Source organism: Tachypleus tridentatus, chromosome 6 (genome assembly GCF_004210375.1).
Source record: "Tachypleus tridentatus isolate NWPU-2018 chromosome 6, ASM421037v1, whole genome shotgun sequence".
In the NCBI taxonomy this organism is placed as follows: domain Eukaryota; kingdom Metazoa; phylum Arthropoda; class Merostomata; order Xiphosura; family Limulidae; genus Tachypleus; species Tachypleus tridentatus.
Window position 1 is genome coordinate 96,463,078 of NC_134830.1, and position 21,480 is coordinate 96,484,557.

Here is a 21,480-nt window from a genome sequence, read left to right on the forward strand (position 1 = left end):
TGTCAAATTAAATGCAACAGGTATTGTTGTAATGTGTTTTATCATTAGGTAGGAATATTTGGCAAAATAATGGTAAGTCCAGTTCACATAACAATAATAATTTATCTTTTTCAACAAATGTTTACTACAGTTATTTCACTCTTGTGCCTAATTTCAAATGCATAAACTCCAAACAAATGTAAACCCAACTTACTTTAGAAAGCAAAACTGATCAAATAACTGAAGAGAATAATGGACATGGTAACTCTCACTTCTAACACTGAACTTACTCTAATTGAACAAATTACTAATGAATACTTGACTTCTCACGAAAGAGAACTTGTACAGAATCACACACCTAACACAATCAGTAATTTGTCAACTTCTCATTTACTGATTACTCCTACATATTATATTTGGTTTCTCCTTGCAACATTAATTATCCCCTGGTGGTTCAGTGTTCTCTATAATTTAAACACTAAAATCTGAAGTTTTATTCCATGTGGTGTGCAGAGTGCAGTTAGCCCATTGTGTAGTTTTGGGCTAAACAAACCAAGAAATTTATGGCAGTTTCAAAAAAAAGAGGCAAAGTTACAGTTGTTATAAATTCAATTTATTATTTATTCAGGCAGTTTTTACAATACTAACTTGATGAAGATTACATACTCATCTTAACTGTGAAACATCTTTTGAATTATTGCACAGTCTTCTATTTTCACTTGCTTTCTTTCTACTGTCACTCTACATCCAAAACATCTAGCTACCTTTATAAAATGCATAGATTAATGTACTTTTAAACAGAGATCAAATTACTTTATCATTAATCATACTTTGAGTTAGTATCACAAATATATATTGAATTTTGTATAAAATACAATTTAAAATTATTCAGACTTTGAAATACATATGTAGCTACATATCACAATTTATTACTACAAATTTGTTTTTTCTTCAGCTTATAATTATATTCTATTGTTACTTTTATACAGGTTGGAACAAAGAAAAATAGCCATAAACTGCAAAATTAAACTTTTTGCTCAACTCGGATCTGAAAGTCTACTTATTGTATTTCTGGCATTATTACATCACACAATAATATTTAACAGATTAGTTTTACATCAAAATATAACTAACACATGAAAAGCAGGTTATTTCAAACTCCTATCACAAGTACTCTATAGCATGAAATAATAATTTAATATAGAAACTAAGAAATATTACATACAGACTTTTCTTTTTAAATTATAACTATGACTGTGGTCATTACTATCAAAGCACACATATACTACTAATGTATTGTCAATTTTCAGTCTTAAATATTCTGTGGTAATGCTACCAGATACCGTAAACATGTAAAACAAAACAAGTGCAACACATTATTTTTGCTCTTTCAAGAGTGAAAGCCTCAAAGTGTTTTGTTGATAATTTGGGCAAATTTAATTAACATCACAGTTCTTGACACTACTCTTTCTGGTCATAACTGACTTTAAGTAGCAACACTATACTCTGACTTGCACATATGAAAATTAAACATACACCTTAGTGTAAAAGGAAGAACTTCTGAGAGTACTTGGGCATAAACAATAATCTGCAGTTACAAAAATTCATTCCACATGGAAGAAGTCAATAGAAAGGTATGCACTGGAATTAATTGACAAAAATACACATTACTTTTAGAAGACTACAAAATACATTTATGAGGAAGGAGTCTGAAACACCAGCTCAAAAGATACAAACAGGAAGGTTGAATGGTAAGTAGAACTGAATGATTAGTGAAACTTGACAATAGATTAACCATTAGGCTCATTAATTATATTTAACAAACTTATTATTCTCATACGATACTTGGAACAATTAAAAATAGTGACAATAAGAATCACCAATATCAATTAATTGGTTATTTTAGAAGATATGACACTAATATTTATTGAAAATAATAATGAGAAATCATAAAGACAATAGTTATTTACTTGGATAGTTGAAATAATTAAAAATAGTAACAACTGGATACACTATTTTTGCATTTAGTTTATTATTTTCAGTGACACTAGCCAATGTAATTGAAAAATAATTGTTCTTCAAGGAAATACTTTGAGAGATATACAAGTCGGTCAGAAAAGAAATGCACATCAAATGTTTAAACTAGGGGGAAAGAGAACAAGTCACAGATTCAGGAGAACAGTTTGGATATTCTTTAAGAAGAGGATTGTCTAGGTCTCCCCTATCTTCATGCTTTGTTGTGTCAGAGCTGCCTGAGGGTGGTCCTGATGTACGTACACATGCACAACGAGGCTTTGTTTCACCTGGACAATACAGTTTCCGTGGCACACCAATCCAGTTTCTGTCAATTCCACCACTGTAAGAAAAATAAAAACCAGCTGCATTGAAGGAACTTTATTTTGTAAGCTTGCTACAAATTATAAATTAAAAATTTATTCTATAAAGACAACTTAAAACAGAACTAAAATTCCAATTTTAATTCATTCAAACAAAGTTGGTATCTAGTATTGTGAACAGTAGATACTTTCAAATAAAAGAAAAATGTCAGTTACAAATCTAATCAAAATGTAGTTGTATATATTTTCTAACATTTAATTAAAATGTTCTGTACCCAAATATAGATTAGGCTGACTCTGATATGATATTTGATTGGTTGGTTGGTTTGGTGTTTTATGGCACAAAGCAACTAGGCTATCTGCGCCAAACATACGGTAAAAAGTTAACAAATTTAAGTAAAATTAGTAAAATTCATAAAAGGAAATTAAGGTAAAACAAAACAATGTTTAAGTTTTGAATTAAAAACAAATAGCATTAAAACCAATTTTTACATCTTGTCTACAGCAGTAAGAGAAAAACTACAGTAATACAAGTTGTAAAGGACTTTCTGTAGTATAATTGTAATTATCATAACTCGACAGGATAACTAATAGGTAAGTTCAACAACCAGCATTAATCACCTGAAGTTGGCCTTTCCAGTCCTGGTTTCGAGCTATTTGACATTATGGCTATTTTCGGAAAGTAAAGTAATACAAGTTTTAAAAGACTTGTAGCAAAATTTTAATTATTATAACTTGCCAGGATGACTAATGGGTAGTTGAAACAGCAACGTTAGACACCTGAAGTTGGCCTTTCCAGTCCCAGTTTAGAGTTATTTGATGTTACTGCCATTTTCTAATTTCAAAACAAACTAGATGTACTTTGATTCTTAAAAGGGAATACATCAAAAAAAAAAAAAAGTCTAATTTATAAAATAAAAAAACAAACTTAAATAGCATTAAAAAGATTAATGGCCTTTAAAAAGCTACAAACATTTCTAATATGGACAGTATCACCATCGCCAATAACAGTCTAACGTAACAAATAAACCTTGGGATAAAACATGTTTAAAATGGTGCTGTTTTTGAGAGTCATAACGACAGCAAGAAAGTAAAATGTGGCCAATTGTGACCTGAGTATTACACATACAACACATTGGTCCATCAGTCCCAGATTAAAGAAAACGAGTTTCAAAACTGTGACAAATGTGTAGTCTAGTTAGAACAACTTCCTCTTTCTGATCCTTACAGAAGAAAGACAGCCAAAGTCCAACAGAGGAGGATTTATTTGGAAAAGCTAGTTTTCATGTTGCTCTCTCCAAGTCACTGATGATGAATGGGGTCCAGCATCTGCCAAGGTCCTGGCAGAGCCATAGACTAGTGATCCATAGTCTAGTTTCAATTGAATAAGAGCACGATATATCTTTAACACAGAACATCAATCCCCTCCCCAAGTGGTGGAAGAGAGGACACGGAGGACGTTCAGTGCTCTTGTACATTTGACCTGGAGCTGCTTGATGTGTGGTATAAAAGTCAGCTAACAGTCAAAGATGAGCTTCAAGAACTTTGTCTCAGGGACCACAGGTAGCACAAGCACAACTTCACCGATATAGAGTTCACGATCAGAGTGAATATCCCGCTGGCAGCAAAAGTGCATGCAAACGGTTTCAGAGAGAGAAGTTAAAACCGTTTCCTATGGTCCACTTCAGTAAATGATTAAGGGCAGTCTGTAGCTGCTGCTCAATGTACCTCATGTTCGATGACTGACATGAGATGTGAAAGTTGTCGACATAGAGCTCATTTGCAACAGTGAGAGGGACAGTGACAGCATTAATCTTTATACTGAAAAGTGCAACACTCAAAACACAGCAGTGAGTGACTCCAAGTTCCCATAGATAAGAATGGGAAAGTGTTGAACCCACATGAACTTTGAATCACCTTTCCATTTAAAATTTTTTTAATAAAAATGGACAAACGGCCACATGACCCATATAAATGGAGGTCTCGCAAAATGCCATACCTCCATGTTGTATCATAACTCTTCTCAGTGTCAAAGAATATTGATACAAGTCAAATCAGGCAGTCCATTGTGAAGTGCTGTCATTGGAACCCACACTGGATGGGCGAGAGGAGGCTGTTTGATTTGAAAAACCAAACAAGACGAGCATTAACCATCCTCTCTAAGGTCTTACAGAGACAGCTCGTCAAAGCATATGGATGGTAGTTTGAAGGAATCTTGGGATCCTTTCCAGGCTTTGAGAAAGGTAGGACAATAGCCTGGCACCAGACATTAAGAAAAACATTCTCCTACCAGATCCAGTTAAAAACAATCACAAGAATAACAAGAGGAGCAGGAAATAGATGGCACAGCATTTCATAGTGTATATCATCAGGTCTGACCAATGTATTGCCAGACCAATGAAGGGACAGTTTGAGTTACACCAGTGTATAGGGATGATTATAGTAATAGAAACAATCAGTTCAAAAGGAAAGAGGTGATCACTCTGCCTGAGTCTTGATGGAGGAAGAAGCAGAAGTACTAAATACTCAGCAAAACCTTTCAAGTAGAGTATCAGCAATGCTCCAGGTATCAGCTACTTCCTGGTCAGAGAGCAAGATCGAGAGGGGGACAGAATTATATTGCCCACTGACCTTTCAAATCTTGTCCCATATGACTTTTGAACTGACTTTTTTTTTTTCGAGTGACCAAACCGCTAACACTGGAAACATCCAAGAGGGTTTGGAGTGTATGGCCGTACTTTGCAATTAAGATAACCTGCCTTGATGGTAGCAGGTGACTCAGTGATGTAAATGTTAGAATGATGACATTGGTCAGCATCATAATTCCATCTTTGCGAGTGTAGAAATGCCTCACTGCAGAAACTTCTTGAGTGGAGAAACCACTGAGAATCTCTGGCTCGGGAATATTCTTCAAATCCCTCTCAACAATAACTCCTCATGATGAATTCAAAGTAGCATGAGATGTAACCTTAATAGGTACATCCCCAACCACCTTTGAATGCAAGAGAAGTTCACTGTGTTGAGATGGGGATGTTTCCACCAATATGTCACCATAGAGTAAAATGAGGTACAAGTGTTACAGATGTTGAAAATTTCTGCTCAGAATCTTCAAGATGTGGTCGTTTACCTATGGTTTGTTTTGTCACTATTTTATTTAAGTTTTTATTTGGAGGATGCATGATAAAAAAATTTTTTTTGGTGCCCACTGACCACACCCACTATGAAGCCCTATGAGGAGATGCATTACATTGCCAAACAAGGACACTGCAGCAACACCATGGTTTCATGAGCACTATACCCAAACACCAGCATCAGATACAATGTCCACAACACCTGTTGAGAACATCCAACACTGGTACTTGGTTGACGCTAGCCCAAGTGGTGTGTTAGGGTTGGACCCCTCAACCACCAGGATCCTCTCCTTCCCTTCATGGGTCACCATGCACAGCAAACATGGGTGGATGTTTAGATCCCAGAGGAGGTAAAGTGAAAGAACAGAACCTTCCCTCGGAGGTCCCCTCACCACATGTAAGAATCCACACCGAAGGGATATAATATTTATGAATGCATAAAATACTTTGCTAAATAGAACTTTAAAAGAAATACCCCTTTAAAAGGATAGATATTCTTATATTTTCCTTTATCTGTGCTTATGCATGACTATATTTCACTTGTGTTACAAAATTAATTGTTTACTTATTGTTTTCAAATCTCTAAAAACTGATTTACACATTCCAATATAGAAAGCATCCTGTAGCACTGACCTTTTTCCCTTTTTATACAAACCTATAACTGGATTTGACAACCACAGATATCTATAGAAATCAAGAAGCATAGAATAAAAGTTAGGTTAAGAAAAACTTCTAAACTCATTGTTTGTCCAGCAAAGTCAGAAAAGGAAGGTTCTGAGTTTAAAAACCAAAAATTTGAAAACAATACAACTTTCGTGAACTTGTTTCACACCTATGTCAACAGATGTGCCAATGTTAAACTTTAAAGATGACATAAGTCTTACACAACTAAAAATGAAAAGTGCCAAACTTCAAAGAATAGAAAAGAAAAATATCTCTGATGGCAGAGAAATTCAATGTAAAAAACTTCAACAAGTATACATGCCACAGTCATTCAGGTGACCATGTAAATAAAAATAAGTTTGCTTTTATATACATATAAATAGAAAGGTTATGAAGGATACTTTAAAAATTCATAAACTTTTAGGATTGATAACAATTCATCTAGGTGTTTTAACTCACGAAGACAAAAAAATGTTTACAAAATGTAGTGGTGGAAAATTCAAGAGGCCAAGTACCATATGTATTTCTTGTTTCTCTTTATATACAATAATAATAAAAGAGAGGGAAAAAAAGATCAATTTATAAAATGTCAGTTATGACATGAGCAGAAAAAAATAATGGGAGAGCTTTTATGTATTTAGTTTCATTCAGTTAAAAAAAAAAAAAGACGAGGAGAAAATGTTGCACTAATATTCAAGATGGTAGACCTTATTCAGCTGTGTGTTAAATGACAACAGCAGCTTCATCTATAAGTAGTCAGTTGTATGTAAGGCATATATTAGAAAGATGGAATTTTTTAAGAGTTCCCACATTTACAAGTACAAAAAAAAGGGACAGATATGTTCCTTGCATCCAATTAAATTTTGGTCATGCATTAAAGAAAACATGTTGATAGAGTTTATATGATGAAGCCATCTACACTGCACAAGTAGCCATATTTATCAGAAGAGAATTACTGAAGATGAAAACATCTTTTCTTGAAACACTTGATGATGAATGTCAAGAAAAAGTTGTGTTAAAATAACACATGCCATTCATACTAATAATTTTGGATGGACCAAATACCAAAACCCAACTGATAAATAGAAGTTGCAACTACTTAAATTTAACAATATGATTTTTCCAAAGAGGAGAACACACCAACATTAGACACAGCACATAAAGATAAACTCCAATATCAATCCACCTTGCTTTCTCTTGTATACAAAGTCTTGAAAATAAGATCTATCTGACAAACTCTTTAGACATGAGCCATATTTCAATGAAAGGATGCTTGCAGTTTCTGCATTTATCCAATAACATGTGCTACTTTTATAAGGATGGGAATTATCTCTATTCTCTGGACCTACAAAAAAGTGTATCTATAACTGCAGCTGTTCACAACACTGGTCAGAAACATAGTTCAAATACCTCCAAAGACTGCTTTCATGGAACTTGAATAAAATGATCCAACAACCTAAGTGTAAAGGATATAGGTTTCCTTGCATGGTACCTGTTACTACATTAACAAGTATAAAGAAGATCCACCTCTCTCTCTTGCCAGAACTGTATTCATGTTTGTCACCTGCATAACTCAAAAGACAAGCATTATGCAGTATTCATTATGAAAGGTCTGATGAAAAAAATGTGGAAAGAGCTGTCAAAGACTTTCACAGACAAGATCATATCTGAATTAAATATATTAGAATGCTTTTGATTTTACATTTACATGCAGCTGTGCACACTTTTTAGCTTTCCCTTAAAAGTTCTGGATATTGCATTGTTGTTACTTGTGGTAAAAGTGAGTTACCAGTAATTTCTCTTTTCATACCAATTACACTCATGCAGGTGACTTGACTGTGTGGTGGAAGTTACTCATAAAGAAACATATTCTGAAAATCACTACAACCTAGCTGCATCCATTTCAAGAATAGTGATGACATCAGTGCTTCCTTTGTTTTTAGACCAAGTCTGTAATAATCTGTCACTCCATGAATGTGGCAAAGCATTCTGTGCACAACTTGAGCCCTTGAACATTGCAAGTTATTGCTAAAGATCAACATATATTCACTTTGCAAAGGCAAAACAACGGAACTGGCCTTTGTTATACAGAAAGGACAAGTGGGTAAACATCTTTGGTTGGCTTCACACAGAAATTAGAGCACAAAGGAGAAGTTGAAATTAGCTAGATGGCAGTTGCTAAACATCCTAGTGAAAGTTGATACAACACCTCTTAGAACTGCTAATTCACTTTTGAAAGCTTCTCGTTACTCACACCAGACATGCCCATCAGGTTACTGCTGGTAGCCTGTTCACCTTCTTGAAAGAATCATTTAGAGAGAGATGAACTGAATCAAATATTACACTGAACTTTACTGATTGGTATGAATATAAGTTTAAAAAAAAAAATAGTATTCCAAATAAGATCACGCCATTCACATGGTTGATAAATTTCAGACCATGAAACAAACAGGTTGAAACATGTGAATAAGAATAAAAAAGTGCCTGATGTCTGTTTATTGTTAAGCATAAAGCTATACAGTGGGTTATTTGTGGTTTGCTAGTAATATATGTTAAGTCTTTACTTTGTAGAATTAGATTGGTTATAGTTGCTACTGGATAGATAACTACATTTTGCTATTAATAAACTCATCAGAATTAGTTTCTCAAGGCACTTCATACCTTTTATTGGAACACCAAACTCTGCCACCATTTTCAGCACTCCATTCAGAATTACATGGTGGATATATCTTTTTCTCCTCTGCCTCATCCTTTTTATTATCTTTGGCCTTTTCAATGGCTGCTAAAGCATCATTAAGGGCTTGTGTAGGAAGTCCATCTTTATCATAATATCTTCCAATTACCTTTCCTAAAAGGAGTATACAAACCTTTGATAAATATTGTGTATACTAACATATTTTCATGAGCAACCAATACATACATAATAACTTTGAACATTTAGAGCAAAAAAATCAGACAATAAACTTTTGTAAAAGACAAGTATTTGAGCACTTACTATTAGGGCACCGTATAAAGTAAACTAACAAACATTAAATAACAATTGCATAAAATACAACATCCAACTTCTTAAATGTTACTACCTAAAGTTATGTTTCAAAATATGATAAAGGTGTCAGATATGACATCAAAAACACACTAATGAATTCCAAGTAAAACATACATTAATTATTTTCTTAATATTATTTAGGAATAAAGTTATAGAAAAAACTGGTTAAAACTAAAAGTTAAAAACTGAATTTAACATTTGGTATATCCAAAATGTTCACTCAGTGTTTAACTTTCAGGTTAACTGAATACATAATCCAATATGTCCCTAATTAAAAAATCAATGTTTAACAAACTTGTAATATATTTTATATGCAAAACTTACCACATTATTTAGTAATTATGATAATTTCAATTCTTTCCTATTTTGTTCTGTAGTCATGTAATTAAGTTAAACTTTATCACAGTCATTTTCTAACTGTAAAAAAACAAAAACCTTGAAGACATACAACCAGTTTGTTTACTCTTTATAATTACTGATACATGAAAACCAATGCAGAAAATGTTATGATAGACTAGTGTATATAACTATCTATATTATAAGGTTACATATGTTCAAGAATAAAGTTGTTTCAAGTACAAGCGTTTATTAGTGGGAGGTAGTGTCACACTTCTATTGGTGGAGAGCTACTGTTGCATGACGATGTCAACATGCACTAGCACAGTTAACATTATAAAGGTTGTTTTTTTTAGGTGAGAGTTGCTGAAGACTAGTGGCATGCAAATTTCATGGGCAGATGTGTAAAGGAGTCAAAATATTATGTGTATGGAGTAATTAGTCAGCAATGACAAACTTTGTTATTAGCATTTTTATTATCTGAAAATAAGTTTCAGACAATACTCAACTCACCATGATACAGGCAGCTAATAGTCATGCCATTGTCAAAGATATTTAAACATACATTAATCCTTTGAATGAAACTCTCAACTTTACGTGTAATAATGTATAGTGCACTAATCTATTATGCAGTTATGACTACACTATAGCCCTTCTCCAGTAGGAGAAATGATTCCAACTGATCTCATACCAGTGGGTATGAGTTAAACAATAAGAAAAGCCTGACCATCTTGCAAGGATTGAGCAAAAGCCACACATTAAGTTATATGCATGGAACATCATGGAAAGAGATGACTAAGAATTGCAAATGCATCAATAAAAGAGTTCCTAAAGTGAAAACAAATACATAGAAATACCAGAAGATATGGCAGCCAATTTGTTAGAAATATTTAGTCTGGAAAAGATAGCTGAGCTGCCATTAAATTCATAGCTCCAGAAACATGAAAAGCCAATAACTGGGAGATGTTGCCAAAGTCCAAAAATGAAGCCTGAGAATAAGAACGAAAAATAAGATAACTCCAACTGAAGAGTTTGAATTTCAGAAGGTTTCAAAAATGTGGACACAAGAAATCATATTTAAACACAATCCATGAAACTGAATTCATTGGAAGTATAAAAATCATTACAAGTTTTATAATTATTTTACTTATTATAGTATGTCTAGTGTTTCAGTAGTACACTGAGTTCACTTGATAGAAGTGTTCCTGGCAAAGAACCATATCATAAACCTTATATTTCAGAATCTTAGTTTAAAGAAGAAAGTAAATTAGTCTACTGAAATACAAGTCATTTCAGATACTGTAACTAAAATCAACTTAAAAATTTGTATATTTCTTTCATGAAATAAAATGGAGTCCAAAAATATAACACTCTTAATGTTAACTAATGGTTTGAATACTGCAATGCAAAAGAAGAGAATAAGCTTTTGGTATATACAAAGTGTTCAAATGGAGTACTGTGCATGAATATGTGTTACTTTCTCACTTGTGGAGGACTAGAGTCAAATACTGACTGCACCAGTCTATGACATGGATAATAGTTTAGCTGACTAGGAGCAAGAGTTCAAAAACTTTTTTTGTAAGTGGTATGAGGTAACAGTTATCTGTCCTGTGGAGAGAAATTAATTCTGAAAAACACAATCTTGCAAGGATAAAAAAAAACTTCAAAAACTTGCAAAATTAATAAGCAATGCTAAAATGTATATTTCAAATCATTTAAGACAAAAATTGATATCTTTTTGACAAACAATAAAAAAAGAAAATTTATATCTATATCTATTCCCTAATTTTTAATGGTGGTTACAAGGTCAGTCAAATCAACCAAATCTGTAGAGAGATACAGTAGTGAAAATAACAGATGAAATACAATGTTTTTTTAAAAAAACATTTGATTAGTATCTAAAAGTTGCAAAGATTTCACACATGAAATATGAAATTTTTCTGATATATAACAGTATTCGTAATCTTAAAATCAAAATTATTTTACACTTTAGATAGTTAACATTCAAAAACAAAAGATGCACAAGAAAAACATTACTTAAAAAAACTTAAAACTTAATTTTAAAAAATCTGACATTTTGCATATGAAAGTCTTGTAATGTTTACTGATGATCTAAAAATATTTGTGAAGATATGCTTATTGTATAGAATATTTTAGCATGAAAACTATAATACCCACAAAATGGTTACAAGACTGTAGTAAAAGAGTTAACACTTTTAAACTGTCAGCAGATAGTTAAAGTTCTATCAAAACATACACACACACACCTGAATTGCTAAGAAGTATGATAAAATGTTTTGTTCCTTGAAATTATGAACTAGTTATATATTTTATTATTACTTAATTCATAAATAAAGATTTGATTAAATTGTGTAAGGCTGCAAGAAGTTTTGTACAGTGTTGTTCATTTCTGTTTTGAAATATAAGTACTGAAAATTCAGAGTTTAATACATTATATTAAAATTGAAAATCAAATCACACAAACCCACAGATGATAAAAAAAGATGGTGGAATAACACATATCAAAATACATTTTGATATTGTTTGGCATTTTATAGTTAGTGTTACACCACTAAAAAAACTGATGACTTTTGGGAGAGTTTTCAAAAACACTCCCTGACACAGAATATCCATACACACACACACGTCCAAAAAGGTGTGCTAGATCAATGACAGAGATATCTCATGTAATAAACAAGAAACAAAGGAATATGTATCAATTTAATGTACAAGACCCTCCAGAAAGAGACCTACAAACATTCATATCCTAGCTGTGATAAGCAATGCACCATATCTTGTAACAATCCACAAAACTAATGTCAGTGGCAAAATGTAGAAAACTGAGAAAGGAAGATAGACAACCCAAACCCTATGTAAGAACATATGTAGAATAGTTCACTCTAAATGCCCATGGGGTACTGACATCCATGGGAGGGTGGGAAGATGGCACCCAATAAAAGGGGTGAACTGCATTTTGATGTCTTACTCTGTTACCACTGGTTATCCTGATGAAGTAATCAGATAGGTGTGAACACAGAAAGATACTTGTGTAACCAATCCTGGCTAAAAGCATCGACTGCCAGAGCCTGGGGATGAGGTACATATGACAAAGAGAGAGGTAACTTGGTGTTGAGAGCCATAGAAAAGGCAACCACAAGAGAAGAACCCCACCTGTGGCAAACATTCTTGAAAAGGAGGGAATCTGATGCCCAATCTGTGGGATATATCTGGTCAGAGCACAAAAGATGATCCATGATCAGACTGAAAGCATCTGGCACATGACAAGCAATAAGATGAATATGATGTGCATTGGCCCAGTATAAGAGATCCAAGGTCCAAAAACAGATATTTCTGGATTGGGTTCCCCTTTTTGGTTGATATGAGCTACAACAGTAGAACTGTTTGGACGATCTGTCACCAGACAGTATTGGGCAAGAAGAAAGAAGTGATGCAACACCCAATGTATGGTTAGAAATTCAAGAGCACTGATATGTAAGGCATTTTCATTTGCAGATAAATGACATGAAGCCTCTTAGTGATTTACCCTTGCACCCTATCCCTGAAAGGATGCATCTGTGAAAAGATGTAGATCAGGACATGGTAGAGGAAGCAGCATGCTCTTCAAAGTATGAGCTTTGACAAACCACCAAAGCAGATCATCCTATGCAAGAAACAAAAGAGAAATGGGGTGGAAAAAGGAACCCAAGCAAGGTTCCATTGATTGTGAAGCACCTACTGAAGAGATCTCAAATGAGCACAACCAAGCAGAACCAGTAATGTTATTGATGACCACACTCCCACAAGTCTGAGAACCTTGCGAGTAGTAGGTGACTGAGCCAAGAGGGTGTGGTGAACCAAAAGTTCCATTTAACAAAATTCTACAGAAGAAGGCTTGGAATGACTGATGTAAGTGTTGAAAATGAGGCCCAAATGGACAAAATACTGAATAAGAAGAACTTCTCCAGTTTGACCCACCAGCCCACTCCAGCCACACCAAAAGGAGCTGCCGAATATGACGGGCAAATTCCTGGGTGGAATGAGTCAAAAGAACTCAGATGTCCATGTAATAATTAAATCACAGCCCCAGATCATGGAGATGTTGAAATAAAATTCAAACTACTCAGCAAATTATGTAAGATGCCAAGGCAAGTCCAAAGGAAAGGGCTCAAAATTGATAAATCATCCTGAAAAGACAAACCAAATACAAGGATGAGATTGAAGTGATACTGGTATATGTAAGTAAGTGTTGGAAACATCAATTCTGGTCCTCCACAACCCCACTGAAGCGCCAATCTCAGGGTGAAAAATTACTCCATGGTAAACAGGGGGTAGTGAAAAAAAGCAGTTGAGGTGAAATAAACTAATTACTGGCTGTTAATCCCCAGTTTCTTAGAGGACAAGCGAAAATATTGTGCATGGGTAAGACTGACAGATGATTTTGGAGCCACTCTCCCAACCAGATGATAAGAAACCAAACAACTGCAGATCTAAAGATGGATTGTCAGCATGATCTGAAGTCTGCAGGAAGTGCAAAATGCTAATCCCCCCTCACTTAAATGTGAAGCAAAGTGATCAGTATGAACCCAAATATCAGATAAGGAAGGAAAAAAAAGTTTTAGAAGACTGTTCATGCAATAAGGAAGGACAAGGTGCATAAGAAATAGAGGAAAAGGACAAAACATCACAAACTTGAGACAAAACATCCATAAAGACTACATCAGGCTTAGTTGACTCATCAGGTTGAGAATGGGAAAGAAAAGAAAACATGGATGTAGAAAAAAAATTAAAGCATCATCAGCCTGCATGCCCAAAAACCAAGGTTGTCCCATGTAACATTCAATCTCCTGGCATATAAAAGAAGACAAATTCACCATCAGGCGACCGACACTTGAAGCCTGAGAAAAAAATGCTGGTTGCTAGTGTAACTCTCAAAGAGGTAATGTTAATTTTGGAATTTATCACAGAAAAAGGTTCATTAAATTAGAGTGTAGAAAATAAGGCAACTCAAACTAACTGATACTAATAGAAGAAACAAATGAAAGCAAATTAATTAAGAAAAACAACCACTTCATGAGAAAACAAATTCAAACATAAAGCATTAAACAAACAAAAGAGCACATACAAACCTAAGTGCTGCCAAGCATTATGCATCACTTTCTCACTTCCAGGAACATGATATGCTCAGTTCAATAAAGAAGTGTAGAGGGAGTCGCATCACATGAGCATGTCATGTTCCTGTAAGTGAGAAAGTGATGCAAAATTATTTGCACGAGAAATTTGATGGAATCTTGCAATTCCAATATAGGGAAGCAAAAGTCTGGTGGTATGCATACAGAGGGCAGTACTGAATGAAAATTGATAATCTTGTGAGAGAAGGTACATACCATACCTGAAATATGAGTTATACATATCTCTTGTGAACTTCAGATGTAAGAAAATGGTATTTGAAACTTCACCAGAGCAAATAAATGCAAAATTCTTTAAGATTTAAGGAAAAATAAGTCCATTGGAAGAAATAATTATTTCTAAGCATTTCTTTAATGTGTTTAAACAATTTCACTGCAGTATACTTTTTTTTTTCTTTAACTGAATGGTATTCCATAAATTCATTTTAAAAATAAACATTTATTGATTATCAAGGCAATTTCTTTCACTTAATGAAAATCTAGTTTTCTTGAAAACCTGATCTAAACAGAGTTAAGTCACCACAAAAAAATATCCATCAGCATGGCTTTCCCAAGCCCCTTATTTTAGGCTTTGTATAGAAAAACTAACTTTTTCAACAGAGCTTTGTTTATAAGACATAAATGCAAACTTAATCAAACATAGTTCAACCTAATGTCTCATGATAAAGCAAACTGATGACTCATGAGTAATATATGGTACAAACTTACCAACATAAACATATTCAGCATCATAAAATTCTATCCAGTTATTGATCCCCATCATTTCTTCATCTGAAAGTCCTTTGACATCATCAATCAGCCCCTCATCTGAAAAGTCTCCTGTGACGTATGCTCGAGTAGCATCACGCCCTAGGAATATGAAATCACATATAAACTTTTGAATTTTTAATCAAGTTCAGCTCAAACACCCAGTATATGAAAGAAAAATAATGAAATTTGAACTGTCTGTTGTTAAAACAAACTTCCAATGAACTATAAATACAGGTTATTCTGCATTGCATCTGTTTATTAACTTTAAAATACTGTGTAATAGATATCCTTCTTTTACATATAATTGTTAATGGAAGAGATGGGAATTTTTCAAATTAAATGTAATTGCAAGTGTGAGAAAAATATTATAGTTACTTATAATTTTTAACATTAAGAAAGTTAATGTGAAAGATACATAATAAGCCTGCATAGCGATATTTTTGCTAAAGTAAGTAGTGAAGAAAGGCAGAACGAAAACACAACAAAATAGTGTTTACACCTTTTATAATCCTATTGTGTAGTAATTGTTAACTCCCATAAAAAGAAGTACATAGCAACATTATAAAATTACAGATTACCTCACCTTAACCTTCTGAACAATATAATACATCAGTATTTAATACTAGTCCCAAAATAGCAATATCACTAGTTGGTTCACTAACTTGTTTATGACAAACTGTCCTTTATGAACTTGAAAAAGACTTATCACTATCTGATTCTCTAGAACCCCACATTATGTTTCTGAAACTGAAATCTCCCATAGACATTGATTCACTACTAAACAAATTTTCGATATCTCTAATATAGCAACTCAACTTCATGAGTCTGAACACGTGACTTATAAAAGTGGCACAACTTGTTTTTAAAACGTGGTGATGAGAGAACAATTCGGTGTGTACCAACCATGGGAAGCATCTAGATGCATCAATTGTTGGCCACAAGATTTCATTAATTCTTAATATAGGCTAAGTAATTATGGGAAAAAAAAAATTCAACTGTATTATAAAGGGAACATTTTCTCATCCTGAAGCAAGTATGAAGAACATTCTCCCCACACCTCTATCAAAACTATTCCTATTACTTATAATAATTTCTTAAGATGTACTTATGACTACAGGGTAAATACAAATACCAATTCTACATTTTCATTAGCCTTTTATTATTCTTTAATCCAATCATTCTAAATGTTATCTAAAACAAATTATCACTGTTTTCCTCCTTCATCATTGTTGAACAATTTTAACTAAGGTATTTCAAAGTGTTTGTCATCATTTTCCGAGTTTCAGTAATCAACATAAGTAAAAAACCCTCCATCCCAACTAAAGCCTTGAATTACTTTTACTTCTTATCTTTCTAGCATTTGAATAAATAAAAGTTAAACCTAGGAATATTATACAAGATTCTTTTTAATGAATTTGCTGTTGGTATAACCTCCACATGTAATCTGATCTCTGGCCTCTTATCCCCATTATTATGAAGAACCAGTGCTCCACTGTGAGATTCAAAGGCCCTCTCATAATTCACAGAAGCTTAATTGCACCAATCAAACTGCCTCATTATCCCAAATTGCTTCTTCAACTACCCCATAACATGTTAGGACATCCATCTATGGTACCTAAGAAGGCATACCACATTTGGTCCCACTAGCTTGTGAACAGAGTATGAATGCAGTTTCAAACAGATGCTTCTGGGATCCTGAGGTGCTGGAAGCACCAAATTTGATGACAGACTTTGTTTTAGTGACCATAAAAACCTACTCCTACACATTCATCATGCCACGGTCACCTTTTGGGGCATATTTTAGTTCCCTTAGGGTGCTAAAATGTGGGAGGGAGGATATGCCATATGGATAAAAACATTCCCCATATTCCTTAACAAGTTTAGACCTATGAACTCCAAAATTTGGAAGGGGTTCATGAATAATCAACACACAGTATGAATTTATATACAATCATCAGTTAACTATACTCATGCAACCTTCACTCACTACATTAGAAACTGTACTTTTCTCAAATAATCCAAAATTAATATTTATTCCTTCACCCCTCTCTCATAATAGTTTAAAATTATATGAACAACCAAGGATCATGGTAAGATACTTGTATACCCCAAAGTCAACATATAAATTATCATTCAGCCTATTCCTTCTAACACCATTGAGCTCCTGATAACTATTACAATGCAATTTTTTCTTTGAAATTTCTCATGAATCTCTCTCAAAAATAGTAACCCTGTTTTTTGCTGTCCCTTGCCTATCACTATTGGTAAATATTGCAACCAAAGTAAGGCTGTCTTTCTTATAATTCTTGGCTCTCCACACAAGGGTACCAGAATGTCCAAAATCTTCAGGGCACAAACTCTAAATCTTCTGCAAAGATTCCACCTAATTGTTTCTCTACAACAGTGAATAAAAACAATACAACCATCTTTATGAATGTAATGCAGGCATAAGAGGTAGAATGTATGAAGTAGTTTCTTTTTTTCTTTAGTGTATATTATTCTGTATTCAGTTTAGGACTTGGAAGATTACCAACATTTCCAATGATCCTTCTTGTTTACATAGATTATGATGAACTGGTAATAGTTAAAGTCCAGTTGATTACGACCCTGCAATCTAATTGTCACCCTATCATCCTGTGGAATTGTGGAAGGTAAAATCACTTTGCAGTTTTAAGTTGGTTTTGAGCAAACAAACAAATCTCAAGTAGAACACTAGCAACTATCAAAACCACAAAAGTTAAAGCAAGTGATAAAAATTCTTAGAATACCTTAGCATAGACCATGGAAAATAGTCAGCAGAATTCCTTAGTTTTTTTTCATCATGAACTCAAAGCATGAGCTCTATTTGCCAAAATAATGGCACAATGTCTCTCCTCCTAAGTTTGTTTTGTTGGCATACCACATTTAATGTTCCATTCTATATTCAGTGAAAAATTGTCATCTCTTAAAAATGTGCTAGCTTTAAAACTGTAAAAAGATCAAAAACATGTACAAGATGAATATGATGTTCCAATATTTATGTATAAGCTGAATGTTTTGAATAATAAAAGCACCATTCTGCATTAATGTGATCTCTGACTGCATACAACTTTGGCCCCCTTGTAATATTCTCAAGTACTTCAAATTAATACAGGCAGAGATAGAACCAGCTCTGGCTAGTGGTTTGACAAAAAATGTATTACAGTGATCATCTGAATTTTGACATTTGAATCAAGAAAAAGAGATTGGATGCAATTTTTACAGGGAACCAAAACTACTTTATCTGTACAAGTTAGATAAAGAAACTTAAAAAAAATCAGAAGATGAATCCACAAGATAAACACTTCTATTTAAGTGTTGAAAATCAAAGCTTGGTATAAAAAAATCAACACAGTCAAAGAATATATACAAACAGAAGGAGGTAAACTCTCTCAGAGTGCATTTGTAATTAACATCATTTGACCATCCCAGTAGCAAAAATACAATACAGAGTCTTAAGGTGTTTCTAAAAATTTCTCTTGTGTTACAAAAAATAAATTATCTTCTTATCAAAATAAGATACCTACATATTAAAGCTAAAATCAACCTAGTATTGGTAATTATTATAAATAGAATATGCATATATTCTATTTATAAAGATTAAAATTCCCCACGTCATCATTTGTGTACCCTCACTGTTAATAACTTATTTTTGGCCATAATGATCACTTTCCTAAACTAAATGAAAAACAAAACTTATTGTCAATTAAAAACATGTTCAGCATCCAGTGTTTTCAAGAGATCATTTGAAACAAAAAGGACCTTTGTGAAACAAGGTTTGCATTCATTTTTTTAATGATTGTTCTTTGTTTTCAAAGAATCCATGTCAAACAGAAGCCTTATTTGTTTCATGTTTTCATCAACACAACAGGGAATTTAAGGAAAATGGGGAAAATGAATTAAATATGTCCATGCTTTTTTATTCAGAAGTTTTCTTTCTTTTATTGTATGATCTTAAAATGGTAATTCAAAAAAGAAAAAAAATCACTCAAAACAAATGGGGATAATGCAGCTTCAAAAAAGAAAGTGGTTGAGGATGCTAAACATACATTTTTTTTTATTTGGCCTAAAGCTAAGGTATGTTTCACATATCACACTGCCAGTTGTCCAAGTTACTATAACACTAAGAATAAGAGATATCAACATGCAGGGGAAAAATGCAATCTTGCAATAAAAAATGATATAATAACAAGTTTAGAATTTGTAATCTACAAATGTTTTTATAGCACAGAATAGAAATAAAACCCTTAGATGTTTAAAAATGTTTGATACCTGCACATTTTCCCCATGTTTGTATGTTAAAATGGTGGAATGGAAATATTTAACTTGTAGGTAGTTACTAACATTAACAAATCCTTTGGCCATATCCTAATTTATTACCTGCAAAAAATGAATAACCACCACTTGGTTTGTAGTGCTGGGCTCCTTCCCTCACATCATAGACTTTCCCTAAAAATGCTAAATACAGTCCTTTACTATCCAGACCACCATCGTATAACTGCAGTTCTTCTGGAGTAAAGACGTCCACAGGACGTTTATTATTATTGGATATTGTCGATGAATCTAGCTTTTCTGCAAAACAGTAGGCGAAGCCTGAAAGTCTTTCGTGTAATATAGAATGAAACAAAAAGCCAAAAATGACAACAAAACTTAAAGATGATATATTTCCAGTACTAACAATATGTTTTATATTCATTTTAATTATTTACTTTTAAAAATACACTTCAACTTCACTCTTTGTATTTAAAATTCGTAAAAAATCAAACACACTAAAGTTACAAACACTACCTCGTGAAATGTAAATTAAAAACTAGTAACTCATTTAACGGTAATGAATTACAGAACTGCAGAATACTATAACCTAAATTGTCAATCTTTTAATTTGGTTGTTTACTAGAGGGGGCTGCTGAGACAGTAGCGACACTAGATTTAGAAAGTTTATAAAAGTCACCCTATAATGTTCGTGAATGTTAATAATCGAGATAGTTTTGAAAAATATCTTGAAAGAATGATGCATTATAAATACGAAAATAATTGACGCAGTGAATCAGTTTCCAATTCAATCAGTGGTTGAGAAGTTAGTGAAGTACTCAGATCAGTAAAGATTGTTACTATATTCAGTTATTAATCAATTAGATGGGAAATCGTACAAGTAAGTTCATTCGTGAAGTAGTCGTGGTTTCGTTGGTTTGAATTTCGCGCAAAACCACACAGGAACAATTGGCGCTAGCTGTCCCTAATTTAACAGTGAAAGATTAGAGGAATGGCAGCTAGTACTAACCACCCACCGCCAACTCTTATGCTACTCTTTTACCACAAATAGTGGGATTGAACGTAACATTATAACGCCTCCAGGGCTGGAAGGGCGAGCATGTTTGGTGGGACAGAGATTCGAATTTAACACTCTGGTCATGCCTGGCTGGTAGTTGTAGTACTATTAACGAGTAAATTTCCTTTCAATATGAAAACACCTTCAACAGTTGACATCATGAAGCAGGCCAAACAAATGAAATATCTCATAATATTGGAACTGTTTATTTGGGTGATATCTAGATGCTAGTCCCTATCTAAGTTGTAAAAAGAATATGCATGATCACCTTGAATAAATGTGAACTTTCTTGCATTATAATGAAAGGTTACACTTGGTCATTTTGTCTGAAATGTTATGTTTTCGTGAGTGAGTTTCGTCTAAACAAGATTTTGATGGGCTGACATTGAAAAGTATTCAGACAGAAGTACATTCAATCGTGATTAATATTTAAGCAAGCACACACAAGTACGGATATGTTCAGTGTATAATAATAATTGTGTATTTTATTTTACACACTGTGTACAGTCTGATTGCTTTGTGCTACATCAAATCAGCTATTAAGAAATTTGGTATTACTCCGTAATCAAAATCTTAAGTAGAACTTCTGGAAATATCATAATTTCACTAATATCGCCTTTGTTATGACACTTAATACATATTTTGTTTGTAGATTTCACTTCATAAAGATAGTTTCCTCAACTCACGAATATTCTGAGTTGATCCA

General features: G+C 33.4%; 1 protein-coding gene across 1 annotated transcript; it reads right to left on the bottom strand.

Annotated features, from left to right (window-relative positions):
• Positions 1–570: 570 nt before the first annotated feature.
• On the bottom strand, positions 571–20,359 carry LOC143253114 (neuferricin). The gene is made up of 4 exons (XM_076506400.1): positions 19,826–20,359; positions 15,386–15,526; positions 8,771–8,957; positions 571–2,335 (listed from the first exon to the last, which is right to left on the bottom strand). Exons 1-4 carry the CDS (start codon positions 20,139–20,141, stop codon positions 2,122–2,124), a joined length of 858 nt encoding a protein of 285 aa, XP_076362515.1. The 5' UTR covers positions 20,142–20,359; the 3' UTR covers positions 571–2,121.
• Positions 20,360–21,480: the final 1,121 nt, after the last annotated feature.